General features: G+C 37.7%; 1 protein-coding gene across 1 annotated transcript in view; it reads left to right on the forward strand.

The window, feature by feature from the left end:
• Positions 1-4,908: 4,908 nt before the first annotated feature.
• The window catches only part of LOC310640751 (period circadian protein homolog 2-like), a 30,470-nt gene continuing 16,547 nt past the window's right edge, over positions 4,909-18,831 (forward strand). The window contains exons 1-9 of the mRNA XM_083363269.1: positions 4,909-5,142; positions 5,939-6,337; positions 7,196-7,350; positions 8,384-8,505; positions 11,118-11,319; positions 13,499-13,550; positions 13,848-13,981; positions 16,546-16,624; positions 17,346-17,452. Coding sequence (XP_083219395.1) covers positions 6,117-6,337; positions 7,196-7,350; positions 8,384-8,505; positions 11,118-11,319; positions 13,499-13,550; positions 13,848-13,981; positions 16,546-16,624; positions 17,346-17,452 — 1,072 coding nt within the window. The 5' untranslated portion in view covers positions 4,909-5,142; positions 5,939-6,116. The remainder of the gene's footprint in view (positions 5,143-5,938; positions 6,338-7,195; positions 7,351-8,383; positions 8,506-11,117; positions 11,320-13,498; positions 13,551-13,847; positions 13,982-16,545; positions 16,625-17,345; positions 17,453-18,831) is intronic.

The raw sequence follows: 18,831 nt of genomic DNA on the forward strand, positions 1-18,831 counted from the left end.
CTGTATAAATTGTTCTTACTCAGGCACCATTTAATGTTATACTCTTCTTCCTTAACACTGTGCAAAAAACCATCAATTTTAAAAATAGTTGTAGAAATGTTTTACAAATACATATTCCTAAAGATAAGTTTGTTAGAATATTTTTTCACCTTTTCTTAAAAATCAAAACAAATTATTTAAAGAGGTCAAGTATTTCTTCCTGATTTGCTGAGAATAAATTCCATCCATAAGTGGAAGCAAAAATGTGAAAGAAACAAAGGGTTTTGGAAAGAAGCAACAGGTTCTTTGTATTTTGTATTTTGCCCTAACATTTTAACATTAATGGTGTTGTACATCAGTTTACAATAAGATATGGTAAACAATTCTCTTTTCTCCTTTTTGTGTCTTGACATAAAATACAAAAAGGAAGGTTTGGAATCAGTAAAGACTCAAAATGGACTTATCAGAAAGAATAATTTATTCCTCATTTTGCTCTCTCTTACACTGTGTTTAATTGTGTGCACAGCCACCCATCAAAACAAGGATAAAATAGTATAAGAGCATTTCAACTTCTCAGAACAATCTAGAGCAGGCCTTAAAGTGGCTGCTTTGGAAAAATGGGACTAACTTCATCATTAAGTAATAAGTTGCTGAATTCGCATATGTGAAAAGCTTTCAGGCAATTTCAAGTCTCAACAAACAACGGATTTTAATACATTACAATTTTAATTGTTAAAATACCTGTGATCTTTCTCATATAACTGTACGTTATAACTATTTCGCTCATATCTGCACAGCCAGCCTGTGCCTCTTTCTCCCTCTTGCCTCACCTCAATTTAAATCCTTCAATTAATGTAACCACATGTATGCATCTGAAGTGAACTGCAGCTCATGAAAGCTTATGCTTTTGAATAAAATGTGTTAGTCGGAAAAGTTGATACCAGCCCTTCAAATGTTTCTTTTTAAAAAAAAACATCCAATATACTGAACCAATACAAAATAGCTGGTGGCAGCTGGCAAAATGCCACAAAACTGTACTGCAGTATCTCATTTTTTTTTTACAATTTTCCCCCTATTAGGCATAGGACACATCATAGCAAATTAGCTGATATTTTCTGATCTCAGAAAGCTAAACAAGGTTAGAGCAGATTATGATTTGGACAGGACACCACTGAACACCCCAGAAATGTAGGCTACATACGTAATTCAAGAAAATCAACAGTCAGTCATTTCCACACTGTTAATTAAAACATCAAGTGATCAAACGCACAGTATTGTGGTCTGAAAGAACTTCTGCTTCTATCAGAAAAAGCAGCAGTAACCTGAGAGTACTTCCCTAGCAATTAGGCAATCGCCCTAATTTACGCAGATTAAAACAAAACACCAAATATTTATCCTTTCATTGGGTGACATGAGAGAAGGAAAATCAATTCTTCCCCTCACGAACGCGCTACCAGAGCCAATTTCGCAGGCTTAGTTTAGCGTTACGTGAACTTCATGCCCGGGTTTATCTTATCGTGTCACGCGAATTGGGTGAATACGGATAAAGCGTGTCGTGGGAAACCCACCCATTCCAGTCACAATACTTTTTCCCCAAATGGCGTTCCGACAACCTATATTCTTCGGGTGCAACTTTCCCTCAAGTAACGGGAGAAGATTCGAACTGTCAAGCGAAGGCAAAACCATCTGCCAAAGAAAGCGAGCTAAAGGGCTCCGCCGCTTTTCCCCCCGAAAGAAACAGGGAACTACACGTGAAGATTATACCGCGGGACTGACTCCCGGCGCGGCCAATAGCGGCCATGGCAGAGGTGCGCCCGCCCATTCTTTGGATAGTTAAACTTTTCCTTTAGCCAATCGCCGCCTGCCGAGCTGGTTTCTCAAATCGGGTCACGTTTCTGAAAAGGATGAAACCCAAGCTCGGCGCTGCCTGAAAGGAGGGCAGGCGGAGGGCGGTCGCCGAAAGGGGGCGCTGGTAGAGGCAGGGCCAGTAGGGGCGAAGCAGAATAGCGGCTGCTCCTCTGTTTCTGCCCCCCCTTTTTCTTCTTTCTCCTCCTCTTCCCCCGTGTATGTCTCTCCGCTGAGGCGAGACTCAGAAATCGGCAGTTTTAAGTGGTACAACCTGCAGTCTCCGCCGCCCGGTCAGCGCCGATATTGGAAGTAGGTGAAGGGATGATCAGAGCAGGGAGAGAAGCGGGCCAGCCCGGACCGGACTTCCCTCCTTCCGCGAAAATCGAGAGACGGGAAGAAGCGTAGCCGAGGGTGAACGGCTGAAGGCTCAAGGTCCTTGGGGAGCGATGGGGCCGAGAGGGGTGGGCGGGTGCCCGGTTTGATTGGGTGATCGGCGGCGGAGGATCTTTATTCTTTATGCCTAGGAGAAGAAAGTTACGATGGGTTTAAAAACTAGTGCAGGGGTCGGCAACCTCGGCTCTTTTATGACTCGTGGACTTCAACTCCCAGAATTCCTGAGCCAGCTATGCTGGCTCAGGAATTCTGGGAGTTGAAGTCCACGAGTCATAAAAGAGCCGAGGTTGCCGACCCCTGCACTAGTGTATGAAACAAAACAAAGTGAGTCGTGGAAGGGATGAAAGCAAAGAGAAAGGTTAGGGTGGCGGAAATCGGAGCACCCAACTGATTGGAAGAGCCTGTGGTTTTTATGCAATCTACAGATGCCAACGCTATTATCCTCTCTGTTGGAATATCTTAGATGGTTTTATTTATTTTTATTTATTTTAATTCCATTTATATCCCGCCCTTCTCCGAAGACTCAGGGCGGCTTACAAGCTTAGCAGTAGCCTTCATTCTATGTATATGCCTGCTTATTAGGGCTTTCACACACATACCCCAAGCGGCATTATTACAAAGTCAGCTTATTGCCCCCAACAATCTGGGTCCTCATTTTACCTACCTCGGAAGGATGGAAGGCTGAGTCAACCTTGAGCCTGGTGGGATGCGAACCTGCACTAATTGCAGGCAGCTGGTGTTACTTAAGGAGGCATTAGCCCACTGCTCCACCAAGGAGCAGTTGTTGTTTTATTGGGTGTAAGATATGTGTTTAACGCTAACTGGAGATATGTAGCATTGAATTCAATGGGATTTGGCTAGACGTACACAAGATTGTGTCGGTCACTTGAGGCAACCAAGTGGATTCTTCTCAGGCATCTACTCAACTGGGTCACTGACCTAATTGATGTGTGGTGCTTAAATTAAATTGTCATAACACTGTCTGTACTGAATGCATTTGGTGTAGGCGAACTCGCAGATAGATTTTGGAGGCTAGCAAGGTGCTGTTTGAGCATTAAATGCTAGGAAGAAAAATTAGGTCAGTAGAAGAGAGTGAGAATAGAATAGTTGTTTGGATATGTGTTGCATTTACATTTTCAGTCATGAATGTCTTTTCTAACTTAAAACTAATTAATTGGTACAGTGAAATCTTTCTTTAATGAGTGAATGGTGATTCATTATTTCTCTTTGGGAGCTGACTCCAGTTTTTACCCCAAAGCAACCCTGCAAAGATATCCAGAGGATCAAAATGACAAAAGAGATGTTACACTTGCAGGTTCCACAAGCTTCATGTATGGGGATGAATTGGATGTGTGTGACACCTCTGCAAATCTATGAGACAGTTTGGAGAAAGAGAGAGAGAGAGAGAGAGAGAGAGAGAGAGAGAGAGAGAGAGCTTCAGTAGTTAGTAGACTAGTCTAACAATTCTACCACACCCAGGCTAATGTAGCTGAAATTAAAATTATTACAGCTGATTATGCAAGCAACTCTTGATGTTTAGTGACCATGATTATAAATTGAATATGAAATTAAGTAGTTTCATAGCATAACTTTTACAAATTTTATTCAGGGAAGACACAACATAAGGTAATGTTCCTATTTTTGTTTACATACCTCTTGTTTTTAATTTTTTTATGCTTTCAGAGGAACCAGTTATTACTGGAACATTTTTAGTGGGTTGTTATATATTTTATGATGCTGTAGCATAAATGTGTGACCAATAAATGAGTAAAATATTAGACTTTAACCATCTTATTACGTTTTCAACCAAACAGCTGGAGGTAGAATGGTTAGTTGGAAAATCAAACGAGAAAAAGTTAAACCACTATATCTAGCAACATGACATAAGTTCAGTTCACCTGGCTTACAATTGTCTTTGGTCTTTAGTTTGTGGCAGCACTTCTTAGAAAACAAGTAAGCGTCCCATTAGATATATAGATGAATCTGATATTTTGCAGCTCACTGATAGACATTAGATTAGTGAGCAGAAAAATCCATCCATTTGTTTGTCTATACACACATAAATCTATACATTTGTTGTGCACTGCCCAGTGTCACCTTCAGTGAGATAGGCAGCTACATGAAATTGATAAATATACTGATACAGGACCCTGTCACTTTATTCTTCTATATATTGATTATGATAGGTGCAGATCTTATCTACACAGTGATGCAATTCATTTTAGTCTACATCCGAGGTCCCCAACCTTTTGGGTACCAGGGACCAGTTCTGTGGAGAGGTTTTTTTCGTGGACTGGAGGTTGTGTGGTTTTGTGTGCTGCCTGCATCCTGTGGATGGGGCTTCACTTGCTTGCACGGACTGGTTTCTGGCATGCCGCGGACCGGTACTGGGCTTGCTAAAACATTAGCTTCAAAACCAGTGTGGAAAAGCAGGTTATTAGCCTGTTAAGAAACTGATATATATTTGTACATGCTAGAAGCTAACAAACTCTATACCGCTCACTTCTAATATTCACTAATATTAGAAGTGAGGCACTAATATTGAGCCCTACTCTACATGGGGCTACTCTTGAAGAGTATTTGGAAGCTATAACTGGTGCATGAATAGTCTTTGGAAGCTACAAGTGGTGTAGAATGTGGTGGCATAGGCAGTTCTTGCTGTACCTAGGGTGGGCCATGTTACATCACTGTTCATTTGCTTCTGGATGCAATTCAGGGTGTTGCTTATCACCTTTAAAGCCCTTTATGGCATGGGTCCAGATTATCTGACGAACCATCTCACGAACCATCTCACCCCAATCCGTACCAGTAAAAGGGACATGCTGCAGACCCCATTAGTCAAGAAAATTCAGCTGGTGGAGTCCAGGACAAGAGCCTTTTTTTGCTGTGGCTTTTGCCCTTTGGAGCATCGTACTCCCAGAGGTAAGATCGGCACCCCAGTAAGGTTCTGAAAAAATGGCTCTGCCAGTTACTTGGGGCCCCAACAGGGGTGCATCATTCTGAGGTGGCTATTCGTTTAAGACCCCATCTGCCCGTATATTTCTTGCTACCCTCCTCCCCATCTTTTAATTGTTCTTAATATTGTTATTGTTTATTGTTTTATTAGTTTAATGTCTCAACTTTAATGTTTGTAAGGTGCCCAGAGTTGCCTCTAGATGAGATGATTGGCACTTAAAAAAAATCTATAAACTTGAGTTACAACAATGGTAACTCTTTCCATCCCAAATAGCTGGAAGGGCCACTCCTTATTTTTCATATATTTCCAGCAAGAAAGACATCTTTCCTGACACTTTTCTTATCCAACAATTGCAAACTACTGTAGTTCACTAACAAAAAGAATAACTACTAAATTTCTTGCTATTACAGAAATAGTTGAAAGGGAAGCATTATTAAACATGCTATCACAATTAACTGTAGCTTGTTCTTTAATATACATGTGTGAATTTTAAACCCATAGAGATATCTTTTTCTTTCATTTCTTGTAGTGACACTCTCTCACAAAGATTCTACAGTAAATGTGAGAAATAAAATGTGACTTTTTTCTGTGACCCACTGTAGAGAGGATTGTGATTCATTTGGATTCATTCACTAATAATGCCAGCTGTTGAATTACTATAAAATTATTTGTTTCAATGCTATTGTTACTAGACAGACAAGATAAATAAGAATATAGGAAACAAAAACAAACTGTTTTGTTTGGGGTTTTTTCTTTCCTTAGGTTTCTAAAATAATATTTCAAGTTTGAACACTGGAAAACATTGTCGTGTGGATATGGAATGGAAAACATTACTGTAGTATTGCACAACTGATTTCCTAAGTCCAAATATTCTTTGCTCTGAAAAACCTTGGATTCTTTGGCATTTATGTAGCACTTATTGGCATTAAAATTGTTTAGAATGAGCAACTATTTGAAAACAGCAAATGATAAAATTATAGTAGAAACCATGGATATTCAAATGGAGAATGAACAAAATTGGGATATTCTTCAGGAAGATATTGAGATGAGTGGGGAAATGAGTACAAATGATACCAATGGAAATGATTCCCACAGCAATGAGGGTGAAGAAAATGTTAAAGAAACAGCTATAATTATGGAATCTTTTGATTACTATAAAAGGTATTATTCTGATCCCAAATAATTGTCTTGATGATGTGAATATGTGTAGCAATGGTTATATGTAATTTGAATTGGTATAATTGTGGATGTTCCGTAACTAAATGCTCATATTGAGACAAACACAGAATATATTTATTTAAATCCTAAAGTACTTCATTTCAGGATATTAACTTAGATTATGATGATGGATGAATTTCATTTGTGCAGTTTTCACACCGGTGCTTAAGTGTCTGCTTATTTCACAACAAGGCAAGGATGTAGAATAGCACAATTTCTCCAGCCTTTCACTATTCTCATCAAAACTAACTTACATTTTTAAAATTATGTCTGACCTTAAAATGAACAAGGATTAATAATGGTGCCAATTTAATTTTTAATTGTGATTAAAAATGGAAGAATTTGCTTTAAAGAGCCTGCCAATTTTTATCATAATCCTTTAGCTGTGATTAAGTATGCACTTCTTTTTATATTCCAAAAAATGATGTACTGGACAATCAGACTACGGTAATCTTTTTTAAATATGCAGCACTTACTACTGTTCAATGATAGAATTCAGTTTTCCCTGCTATGCTGAATTAATTGCAGGATTCAGTATAGGCTTTTTTACTGACTTTCTAACTTAATGAGTACATTATTCTTGCAGCAAGAAAGTAATTAGCCTAATCATAAAAAACCTAGAACATAAACTTAGAAGACATAAATGATGAATTAGTATATTTCATATTTTTGAGAGTCATTATTGAAGAACTATATATTGTAAAAATAAAATACATATAAGCATAAATAAATACTTATAAATACTTCAATAAACCTTAAAAATTACATTAAACTTGAATTATTTTCATTTACAATGTCTAGAAGTGAACATTCTTCTAAATCTAAAACACGGAAGGAGTTGATAAAAACTTTGCAAGATCTAAAAGGATATCTTCCTCCTTATAAAAAGATCAAAGGCAAATCAAGTATCCTGGCAACGTTGAAATATGCACTTAGGAGCATTAAGCAAATTAAAGGTAACTATATTAACTACTCATATTCGTATTTCAGAAATTAAAACAATATGCAGAAGCTACAACAGGAAGAGAGGCTATAATAAAAGAGGCCGTGAACTACAGTTCATATAAATATACACTATTGAATAAAATTATATGATAAAAGTTCATATTAACCTATTCTTCCTCACTGTCTCACACACATATGTATAATACAGACACATACAAACTGACAGCTGTCACATGAAAGTAATGCCAAGAATTTCAATGTGTATTTCACAGTACTACTTGATTAATGGAATAAAATAGGATATATACAAGATTGATATGGATTCTATTAAAATGAATTTAACTCCAAGGTAGATTTACATTAATTAGCTATTTTTTCCAATTTAGCTATTTTCCTGAACTTAATATATGAAGTTTGCATTCCAAAACTATAATAGATTACCAACAGATGGCAGTATTGGCTTTTGAGAAGCTCTGATATACTGTATTCTTTAGTATCTTTTCTTTCACTTCAGTTTGTGGGAGTTGATGTAGAAAAAGATTGAGTTGCTATTCATAAAATGGAAGCAACATGCCATGATTAAATTTTAGACTGCTGAAGGAGTCACTTCAACTGAAATTCATCACCAAATCCAGGTTGTTTTAAAGTGATAACTGTTAAGACAAATACTATATGTTGCTGGGCCAAAACTATAGAGATACCAGGAGCAGCTGAATTGTGTGATCAGTGTAGAAAATCTATGTCCAATAAGCAACCAATAAGTTTCTCATGAGGAAGATTGATGAAATGATTAAGGAGCATCGGTTAAAGCAAAATTGCTATAAAATTTAGCATTTCAAAAACAAAAAATCCCAAACACTGACTCAGAGTTCATAATTAATAAATTAATTAAGAAGTATACTTCTAGCTGAATCAGTATATTAAGCTCAGAAAATTTGTTCATTTAAAAATACAATTAAATATCAGCCAAAGTAAAAATTGTGTACCCTTATAAAAGTGTATTTAAAAAGCTGCTTGAATTGTACACATTGTTTTTTTCTGCAGCCAATGAAGAATATTACCAGTTGACAATGATTAATGAAAGCTGTCTCTATGATCTTGATATATTATCCTGTACTATGGAAGATGTTAAAAACATTACTGCAAAGTACACCATGAAGAATGCAGTAAGTATTCCCACCACAACAAATATGCAAATGATCTTCTTCAACTCAAATAAGGAATCTTAGCAGTTCTTTTTAATAGTTTAAAGCATCTATAGCAGGAGTGTCAAACTGCTGGCCCGAAGGCCGGTTGCATCATGCAGAGGCCACGCCCACCCCAGCTCCAGGAATGCAAAAACAGTCACGATATGTTGTGACATGTCACGTGACACGGCGAGTTTGACACCCATGATCTATAGTATTTAAATTATTTCTGTATCTAGTACTAACATCCCTCGCATAAAGGAAAGCCATTGAGATTCTGGACTTAAACCAGGGAGATGCTGATTCCCACTGATAGTGAACCTTATGTTCACTGAGTGAATACAATGTTTGTTACTTAATCTTTTAATTGTTGTTGTTAGCTGCGAAGTCGTGTCCGACCCATCGCGACCCTATGGACAACATTCCTCCAGGCCTTCCTGTCCTCTACCATCTTCTGGAGTCCATTTAAGCTCACACCTACTGCTTCAGTGACTCCATCCATAAAATTATAGTGAGGGAGACAATCCATGTATGCTGCTTTCTGGGAGGGAGAAGAGAGAGGAGGCTGAATAAAATAGTAAGTGAAACGAATAAGCCATGTGTGTGTGTATGTGTATGTATATATGTGCGTGCACACACGCACAGAGAGAGAGAGACACACACACACATGGCTTATTCGTTTCACTTACTATTTTGTGCTTGTGCGAGCAAAGCTGTTGTGATTCAGGGTCAGCCTGTGGGTTCGGCAGTTGGGTCGGACGACTCAGAGGAGGAGGGGGGGTGTTGACCTTGCTGAGGGGGTTGAACATCTTGCTGATGAGAGCCCTCAGCCAGGCCCCTCCCACTTGGTCACCACGGAGACCCAGCTGTGTGAGCCTGACAGCGTGGATGAAGATGACCCACAGCTGGCCCTGTTCGCCTGACGCAGGAGGCAGTCAATTCGGAGTAAACAGAGGAAGGCAATGGGGCTCCTCGGAAGGAGGCAGAGAGAAGCCACGCCCTGAACTCTATATAAGGGGAATGTGTGGGAGGGCTGGTTTGCTGAAGGCAACCGCTTGGATAGTTCCTGTTTCTTAAAGCTCCTGTTTCTTGGTTCGTGTCTTGTTTGTTTTTGTACTGGTAATGGTGTTTAAGGCCCTACATGGCATGGGTCCGGAGTACCTTAGGGAGCACCTGCTGCCGGCATCAATTTCCCTCCGCCCTGTGCGCTCCCACAGAGAGGGCCTCCTCAGGGTGCCACCGATCAGAGAATGTCAATTGGTGGCCCCCAGGGGGAGGTCCTTCTCTGTGGGCGCCCTGGAGCTATGGAATCGGTTGCCGGTTGAGCTCCGGATGGCGCCCGACCTTCGCTCCTTCCGTCGCAATCTGAAGACACTCTTATTTGAACAAGCCGGCCTGGCCTGATGGGGGATGGGTTGGGTTTTTATGGTCATTTTTAATATCTGTATTTACTGTTTTTAGTCGGGCATATGTTTAATTTTCTTTTAACTTTTGTATTTTTGTATTTTTTATATGTCTGCCCTGTTCACCACCCTGAGTCCTTCGGGAGAAGGGCGGTATATAAATAAAATTATTATTATTATTATTATTAATAATAATAATAATAATAATAATAATAATAATAATAATAATAATAATTTGACAGGCATATTCCAGCCTCTTGCCTTCTTGTAAAAGGGGTTGTCCCTGCCTTTTCTGCAGGGCTGGTAGCAGGCTGGTACAGAACAAAAGCGTGATCGGAGCTGCCGTCTCTCTATAAATATTGGTGGGGGTGCTGGCTTTGTTGCTGTAAGTGGGTTGGTTGGCTGTGTTGTTTCATCCTGATTGGATGATGGAGTTATTGTTTGCAGCTTAGTCGGCTGTTTTGTAACATCCTGTGTGGCTGAGGTGTTGGCTGTGTGCCCATTAGTCTTTTGTGTTGTAACGACTTGGGTAATGGGCTGTGTGATGACATCCTGAGCTCTAGTGTAGTGATATCCTGAGTTCTGTGCTGCAACATCCTGGGTGCTTGGCTTACACAGGAAAAGACCCGAATACGCCAAGACCTATGTACCCATGAACATGTACGAAAACATATATATACGTATATATACATACGCTTGCACATGCACACCATTACTTATGCAAATTCAGGCAACTGTCTTATATGAGTTTTATAGATTTTTAGAAAACCATTTTGTTGTTCCTCGTAGAGAGCTTGATTCTGGGTTTTTTTAAAAAAAATGCTGGCCCTCTTTGATTACTGAGGCATGCCATAATTTGATTTAAAATGATTTATTGGAAAAAGTACAATTATTTTGATTTGCCCAATGTAAACATGATACATGTCCCTAAAAGAGATCTTAATTTGATTCAGATATCTGAACTATCCAAACTTAATTCAGAATACATCTTGATCTGAAGCATACCATTAAGAGTCAAAAGTAAGCCATAATATATTCATTTATTCATTTATTCATTTTCTTGTTACCCAAAAATTGTTAATTTTGCCATATCTCATTAGTTTAGCATATTTGTAGCTCACAGCATTTGTGTTTCTTTTCATTTTGCCAACCTAAAATGTGTTTCATTGAATATATATCATGTTTTAGGATATGTTTGCTGTAGCTGTTTCTTTGGCTACTGGGAAAATTTTGTACATCTCTGATCAGGCTGCCTGTATCCTCCGTTGTAAGAAAGATTTATTTAAAAATGCCAAATTTGTGGAGTTTCTGGCACCTCAGGATGTCAGTGTGTTCTATAGCTCAACTATACCATATAGATTGCCATCTTGGAGTATTTGCAATGGAGTTGGTAAGTCAGTTAAATTCTTCAATTGTGCCTACATTAATATGTTTTATCTATACTTTTATATTTCTTTAAAAAATAATTAAAATTTTGTTGGCTCATGAAAAATATAGAGCCATAATTGTGTAGTTCTTTTCACAAATACTCTTTTGAGTTTTTATGATTTTTTTCTCCTTATAATGAAACCACTTCTCTTGGCAAACTCTGATCACTGTTTCATTGCTGTATTTTTAATGAAGTGACAGCTGGTGACAGCACCTGTCAAAGGGTAGTGGACAAGCAGGGTTGGGCCATGGCTGTGAAATCACAGGGATATCAGGGCTATAATCTAGATTAGGAGATGAAAAATATCCCAGAAGAAGGTAGTGCCAAATGAGTTCCACAGGAACAAAGAATTAAATGGGCTTATCCATACCATTAGTAGGAATTAACTTTGATCTGAAAGAAACTGTTGCTTTTGTTAATAATTTCTTTGCCCAAAGAAAGCTTAGTTCTTTGTCTCTTAATTCAGGGGTCCCCAACCCCTGGGCTGCAACCCAGTGCCACACAAGTGGGAACCGGGCCATACAAGTGGTAGACAAGCAGGCAAACGCACGAAACTCCCATTTGTGCAAGTGGCAGGCACACAATCCCACCACTTGTGCAGAACTATTTCCTCTGTTACCACCGCCCTGCGCTGGTCCAAAAAGCCAAAAAGGTTGGGGCTGCTGTCTTATTTAGAATGTTATGTGTTTTGTGGTTAGCTTTAATTTTTCAGATTAAAGCAATTCTTCACATAATAACTCCAAATGGTTAAAAGCTGTTCTTGCATACTCCTGTCAGAGTTTAAGAGGGAAACTTTTAAAATCTTAAATTATGAATTATTTGGAAATAGTAATCAATTTCAGTTTCCCAAGTGATATACAGGGAGTCCTCAACTTACAACAGTTCATTTAATGACTGTTTAAAATTACACAGTACTGAAAAAAGTGACTTATGACTGTTTTTCACACTTACAACCATTGCAGCATCCCCATGGTCACATGAACAAAATTTGGATGCTTGGCAACTGACACATATTTATGACAGTTGCAATGTCCCGGCGTCATGTGACCACCTTTGGAGAACTTCTGACACGCAAAGTCAGATTCATTTAACAACCATGTTACTAACTTAATAACTATAGTGATTCACTTAGCTGTGGCAAGAAAGGTCATAAAATGGGGCAAAATTCACTTTAAAAATGTTTCATTTAGCAGCAAAAATTTTGGGCTCAATTGTGATTGCAAGACAGGGACTACCTATAATAAATTTAAAACTGATAATTATAAAATTATTGTATCTGCAAAATTTTCTCCATTGAGGAAAGTTTTCACAATATTGGGAATTGAACTCATGTCTACAGCAATGCTATATGGGAACATTTTCCTGCTTTCCTTTTGTTAAATGTGAATATATCAGTTGTAATGTGAAACTGAAAATACTTTGTCTTGTAGTATTTATTCTTTATTCTTTTGCCATGCATATGCAAGCCTAGAGAATCTTTGTCATACCTTATTTAACACTGAAATGATAGAGTCCATTTTGACAGATAAAAAATAATTATGTCATTGGTAGATTTTAAAGTTCATTGTAGCAGCCAGATATTTGCAAGTAATCTCTGTGATTGCTATTAATCTGAAAAGAGATACTTGCTTATTATAATTTCTTTTTCAAATTTAATTGATTCTTTAGTAACTGAATTTGTTTTATCTTGTATGTTTGTACTTGCCTTGCCAAGACCTGGCTCAGGAATTCTGGGAGTTGAAGTCCACGTGTCATAAAAGAGCCAAGGTTGCCTACCCCTGGCCAAGACCATCATCTTTCTATCTGTGGGATACAGAACTCCATTCCCTTGGGCCTAATTCATAGATGGGAAATACGGACCATAAACATGCATACAAGGGCTGTGCAAATGATTTATAGAGGCACTTCACAACTATAGCTTCCAGCCTAATTTGTTGTGTGAAATGGCAGGTGATACTTTGAAGACTTGGCATAACCATTTCAGTGATCTCTTCACATTGTCTAAAACATGCTTTCCACTCTGGTTGGTGCAAGCAATTGTTCCGCTGGCAATTCAGCATTGACATTCTGTTTTACCAGAATAAATACCAAAGGAACACAGAGTTTTGTAGCTTATCAAATCTTTTAAATATTTTTCTAGAGTCTGCTAACCAAGAGTTCCTGAAGGAAAAATCTTTCTTCTGCCGCTTCAGGTATTGCAAACTATGATAACCAATAGTCAGTATTTTGTGGGGACTTGGACTGAGGCACGCCCTTGTGTTTTCTCATTAAAAAGTTGCTACTTTTCCCTGCAGCAATCCTTGCCTTTGATCGTCACTGATTACTATTCAGAAGACATGAATGAAACATTTTAATAAAAAATAGGAAATTTCCCCATTTGAATAGAAAAAAAAAATACATTCATTTGTGAAAATCCCCAAAACTATACCATATTTAATCATCTATATTAACAATATAACAACTGAACTATGCTTTTTTCAAATTTTTAGTGCAGGAAAAGTGAATATAAATGAGAATCACTACCATCCATTTCGTATGACCCCATACCTTATTAAAATACAAGGTGCGGAAGATCAGCTTTGTTGTGTGTTGCTTGCAGAAAAGGTACATTCTGGTTATGAAGGTAATAATACTGTATTTTTTTTTCTTTTCAAAGCAAAAAAGGACATAGTATTTTACAAAAAACCACTCATCTTTTGAGGAGGCTATCATTGATAACATAGAGAGGTTTCCATGTAAAAAGCCATTGTACTTTGTAGAAAAGGTGACTCGGAAGATAATTAGTTTAAAGTAACCTCTGTTACTAATCATGTTTACTTGAATGTGAAATTATTGGTATTAGTATTATAGTAATATATGATGCCTCCTATTTTTCCCATTCCTCCTGTTACAGTATCTATGTACCTATTGGAAAATAGAGCTAATTGGTTTCAACTGGATTTATAAGTGAATAGAATTGCTGGAATTATTTCCATACTGTATTTATTTGTTTACATTTTTATACTTTATATACAGTTTATCTGCCCATGTGGCATCTGGCTAAATTATAATAAAAACAGTTACATCCACTATTAAATTAACTCACTCTGAAAAGTTCTGGCTAAAGCTCATTATTTTCCTAAAAGTGAATAGAATGGAGCTGAGCATTGTTTCTGAAGCGAGTATGTGTCCTAGTTTGAGAACAATATGAGAAACATGTTTCCTCTGTATTAGACAATTTATTCTTTATTAGTATACTTTCTGGTTAAAATAGTTTTGACAATTTTAGGAATGACTATTCCTGTATTTTGTTTTTGTGTTATGATCATTTGGTTGCTTGGTTGCTTTATTGTACACCACTATGGTCCATTTGGAGGTAAATTTGTCCTGTCAAGAGTAATACAGCCTTATCCAGAACAGACTGAACCCAAATCCTAGAGCCTGTTTTCTACTTATCAAGAAAGCTCTATCTAGTCTGAATTTAATTTTTTATCTACTCAATAATGGAGTAGATAATTTTAGTATCAGTCAATTTGACTTCAAATTAAATGGTATGGAGTAATATATTTTGATGTCATAAGCATATCATTCATTGTAAAGATTTCTTTAAATGGTTTCATACAGAAATTGTATAAAATTGGAGAAAGATGGAGCTCCATATAAGCCCACAGTCCTGTCGCTTAGCTATTGAACAGTAGTCCTCTAGCATTATCTAGCAAGAAAGATTGTAACGGTCATACTGTAAAACTGTCAAAGCCCAGTCCCTCATGACAGTCCATAACATTTGCAGATAGTATTGATAGAAGTTGACAGGTCTAAGAATATAAATAAATACCAGTTTATGTAGTTTATTACTATCATATTTCATCCACCAGACAAGGAAAGCGGTTTCTATCCCATATCCCAACTGAACCTGATTGAAATGGATCTAGATAATCAGTATTCTACACTTATGTCCAGAGTGCAGGACTACACATCTGGAGTAAGGCAGATGAAGAAGGATTATTAACTGCCTTCAGTGCTGTGGAATTTAACTACAAATGGGTTTCAGTCTCTGCTTGATTCTCAAAATTTCCCTCAGCTTCCTAATAAGCAATGGAACAAAACAATCCTAAGTGAACCAGGCACATAAGTATAAATTGGTCAGCTGTTGCATAGAAAATTGAGTCAGCAAGATGGAATTAACATAGATTCCTACACCATAGACACTTACCATGCCACTGTAGGTCTAAGTAACCTTGGAAACAGATCTGAAGGGAGAAATGTTTCTCCTCCAGGTGATAGATGACTTCTAAGTCAGCATTTTCATTCAGAGGTTAAATCTTCAATGAGATAAGTCATTTAATAGCAAGTAACATGACATTTAAAGCAGGGTTTCTAGGTAGGATGAGGGAGGTGGAGGCCTTTTTATTGTTATCACTATGACTTTTTTTTGATAAATTGTTCCTGTGTAATAGCCATGCTGAAAGCTCCTAGCATGTGTACATTTGATAGCAATCTTGACTAAACAGCATGTATGAAAATATACTTGCTGACTCTTTCCAAAATCTCATCTTCCCCTCCCCACAACTGCATGCCATAATGAAGCCAGTACAGTCAAGATTGACAAAGAGACCTATTCCCTCATTAGCCTTATCTCAGAGGCTCTTTTGGTCCTAGACACAACTCAGTTCCATTCATCTCCACACCCAACTAGAGGCCTGTTTTTCTGCTATCCTCTGCTTTCTTCCACCCGTCGCTCATTCGCTTCCTGTCCACCACCTTTGTGGATTTAAAGAGGGGAAATATTTTCCGCGTAGAATATTCTTTGTTGTTTGTGTTGGGAAATAAAGATTTTGTTTATCCTTTCCTGTAATATTCTAAATACTATCCAGTAAAAATAGGCTTAGCTAATCTCAATAAAATAACTCAATTCAAGGATTTAAGTGCTTTAATTATATTTGTTTTAATAGTATTTTAATGTCATAAATTCAGATAACTGTAATTTGTTTATTTCTCTTAAGTGATTAGTCTTAAATTTGTATTTAAAATACAAAAGCACCACAGAATTAAAACAAACTAGACCCACCATTTGATAGGTCATCTTGCTTTTAGTACCAGTAGATGTGAAGAAGTTGAACGAACACTCCAAAAATTATCTGTTTCTTTAGTGTATTCTGTTTACATTCATTTTTTAATTTCTATTAATTATATATATTTTTCTTTCAGCACCTAGAATTCCTTCAAATAAAAGGATCTTTACAACCATCCATTCACCAAGTTGCTTATTCCAAGAAGTAGATGAAAGGTGAACTAAAACTACCATGTTTAATGTTTTAATATATGTTTTGCTGCACTTATGAAAGTAATAATGAAAACAGGTAACATACATATATTATAACAATGCATTCATTTATGTTGGCTTTTGTCAGATTATGAAGAGGAAAGATCTGCGTAAAATAAAACCTGAAATATAATTCCTCTTTCAGAATGATTTCGTTCCTCTTTTCTCTCCATTACTAATAGCAGAAATTCGTCATTAAGTTCTAAATGAAAACTTGCATTATAAAGATTAAAGCAGCGGTCCCCAACGATTGCGGCTTGGCAGCCCGGCGGAGGGGAGAGTGGAACTGAGCCTTGTGAGCGGCGGGCTGGTGTGCAGGGAACACCGTGTGCAGTGCAACTTGCACAAGTTGAGCATGTGCGTGTGCAGCATGTCAGCCTGCTGCTCTCACGGCTCAGTTGCAAGTAGGCCACGGCCTGATAGTGGGCCACAGCCCAGAGGCTGGGGACCCCTGGATTAAAGGACAGCATGGCTATTTCATACTGCTCCCTGAGTTCTATAACCTTCTGTATTATATAAATTTTATAAAGAGATAGATATACTATTTTTCCCACTGTTTTGCCAATTTAAGTGTGACATAAATTCCAGATATACCTATTTTCATTTTATTTCAATTGAAATTAAATTGATATATTGCATGTATAAAATGTGTTCTGCTTTATTTTTATTCAAATTCTTCTTTAAGAGCTGTTCCTCTGTTGGGATACTTACCTCAGGACTTAATTGGAACTCCTGTTTTACTACATCTTCATCCAAGTGACAGGCCTTTAATGCTAACAATTCACAAAAAAAGTACGTTCTTCTACTTTTGCTTTTCATGAAGGGTGGGAAGCAATCACTGAAGAATGTAATGGAGCCTAAGGATCGTTCATGGAGCTTTAAGAAATATTTAAATGATTGATCTTCTGATTAAATTTTGGTTCATTACTCTCTCCACTCCACTCTCTTCTGTCTTGTTTATTTTTAGATTCAAGTATCTGAGCAAAGCTATCATTTTATTTATTTATTTGTTTGTTTGTTTGTTTGTTTGGATTTATATACCGCCCCTCTCCCAAGGGACTCGGGGCGGTGTACAGGGCAATTAAAACACTATGAACAACACATAATATACAAAAATTAAAATGAAATTAAACCAAATAGCCCTAAACAATAAAACACATTCTAAAATTTAAAATTTTTAAAATTTAAGATCTAAAATCCCAGTCCCTCAGTCCAGGCCGGCAAGTTCAAATAGCCAAGTCTTCAGGTCGCGGCGAAAAGAGCGAAGGTCGGGAACCATCCGGAGCTCAACAGGAAGCTGATTCCAGAGGGCAGGCGCGCCCACAGAGAATGCTCTCCCACTGGGGGCCGCCAGTCGACATTCCCTGACCAACGGCACCCTGAGGAGGCCCTCTCTGTGGGAGTGCACAGGATTTTGTCTATATTAACACACATTATAGGTGACAGAGAATAGATGAAGCAGTAATTAGGCCCACTGTTATAAAACCTTGATTATGACACCAAAAAAACATGATACATAAAGAATTCAAAATTGAGATGTGTATGTGTATGAATTAAGATTTGAGATTATCCACAGTCTCAAAGGAAATGTCTTCTGTACCCACACAGAAATGTTCACAGAGAGGAGTATCTATGAATCAATATGCCAGATGTTCAGAGAATGTGACAGCTTTAACACTATGAAGAACAGTGCTTTATGAAGCACTTATTTTAATGCCATACACAGCCTTATTTTCAAATATGGCTTTAGCAAAATAACATATGCAGTGGTAGGATTCAGCTGGTTCACACCGGTTCGGGAGAAGCGGTAGCTAATTTTTCGTTGACTTCGGTGAACCAGCTGAAGCCCTAGCCCTTTTTCGCATGGCCCAGAATGGACCACCGGAAATGCAGAAACACTGCTTCCGGAAGTCCATTTTGGGCCTCGGAGGCCCAGGTCCAGAACGAACTTCCGGAAGCAACGTCCATGCAGAGAACCAGTTGTTCACATATTTGAATCCCACCACAGCATATATGTATATTAATATCTAATTGTGGTTAATTGTATCCTTGCAGTAACCTTCAGTTCTTCAATAGCCTCACTCTAATCTGTTTCAGAGTTATGAAAATTTCAAATATTTGACCATTTAAAACAGGGCTTTTCAACCAATGGTATGGGTACCACCTGTGGT

This window comes from Vipera ursinii (assembly GCF_947247035.1).
Source record: "Vipera ursinii genome assembly, chromosome: 5".
Classification (NCBI taxonomy): Eukaryota; Metazoa; Chordata; class Lepidosauria; order Squamata; family Viperidae; genus Vipera; species Vipera ursinii.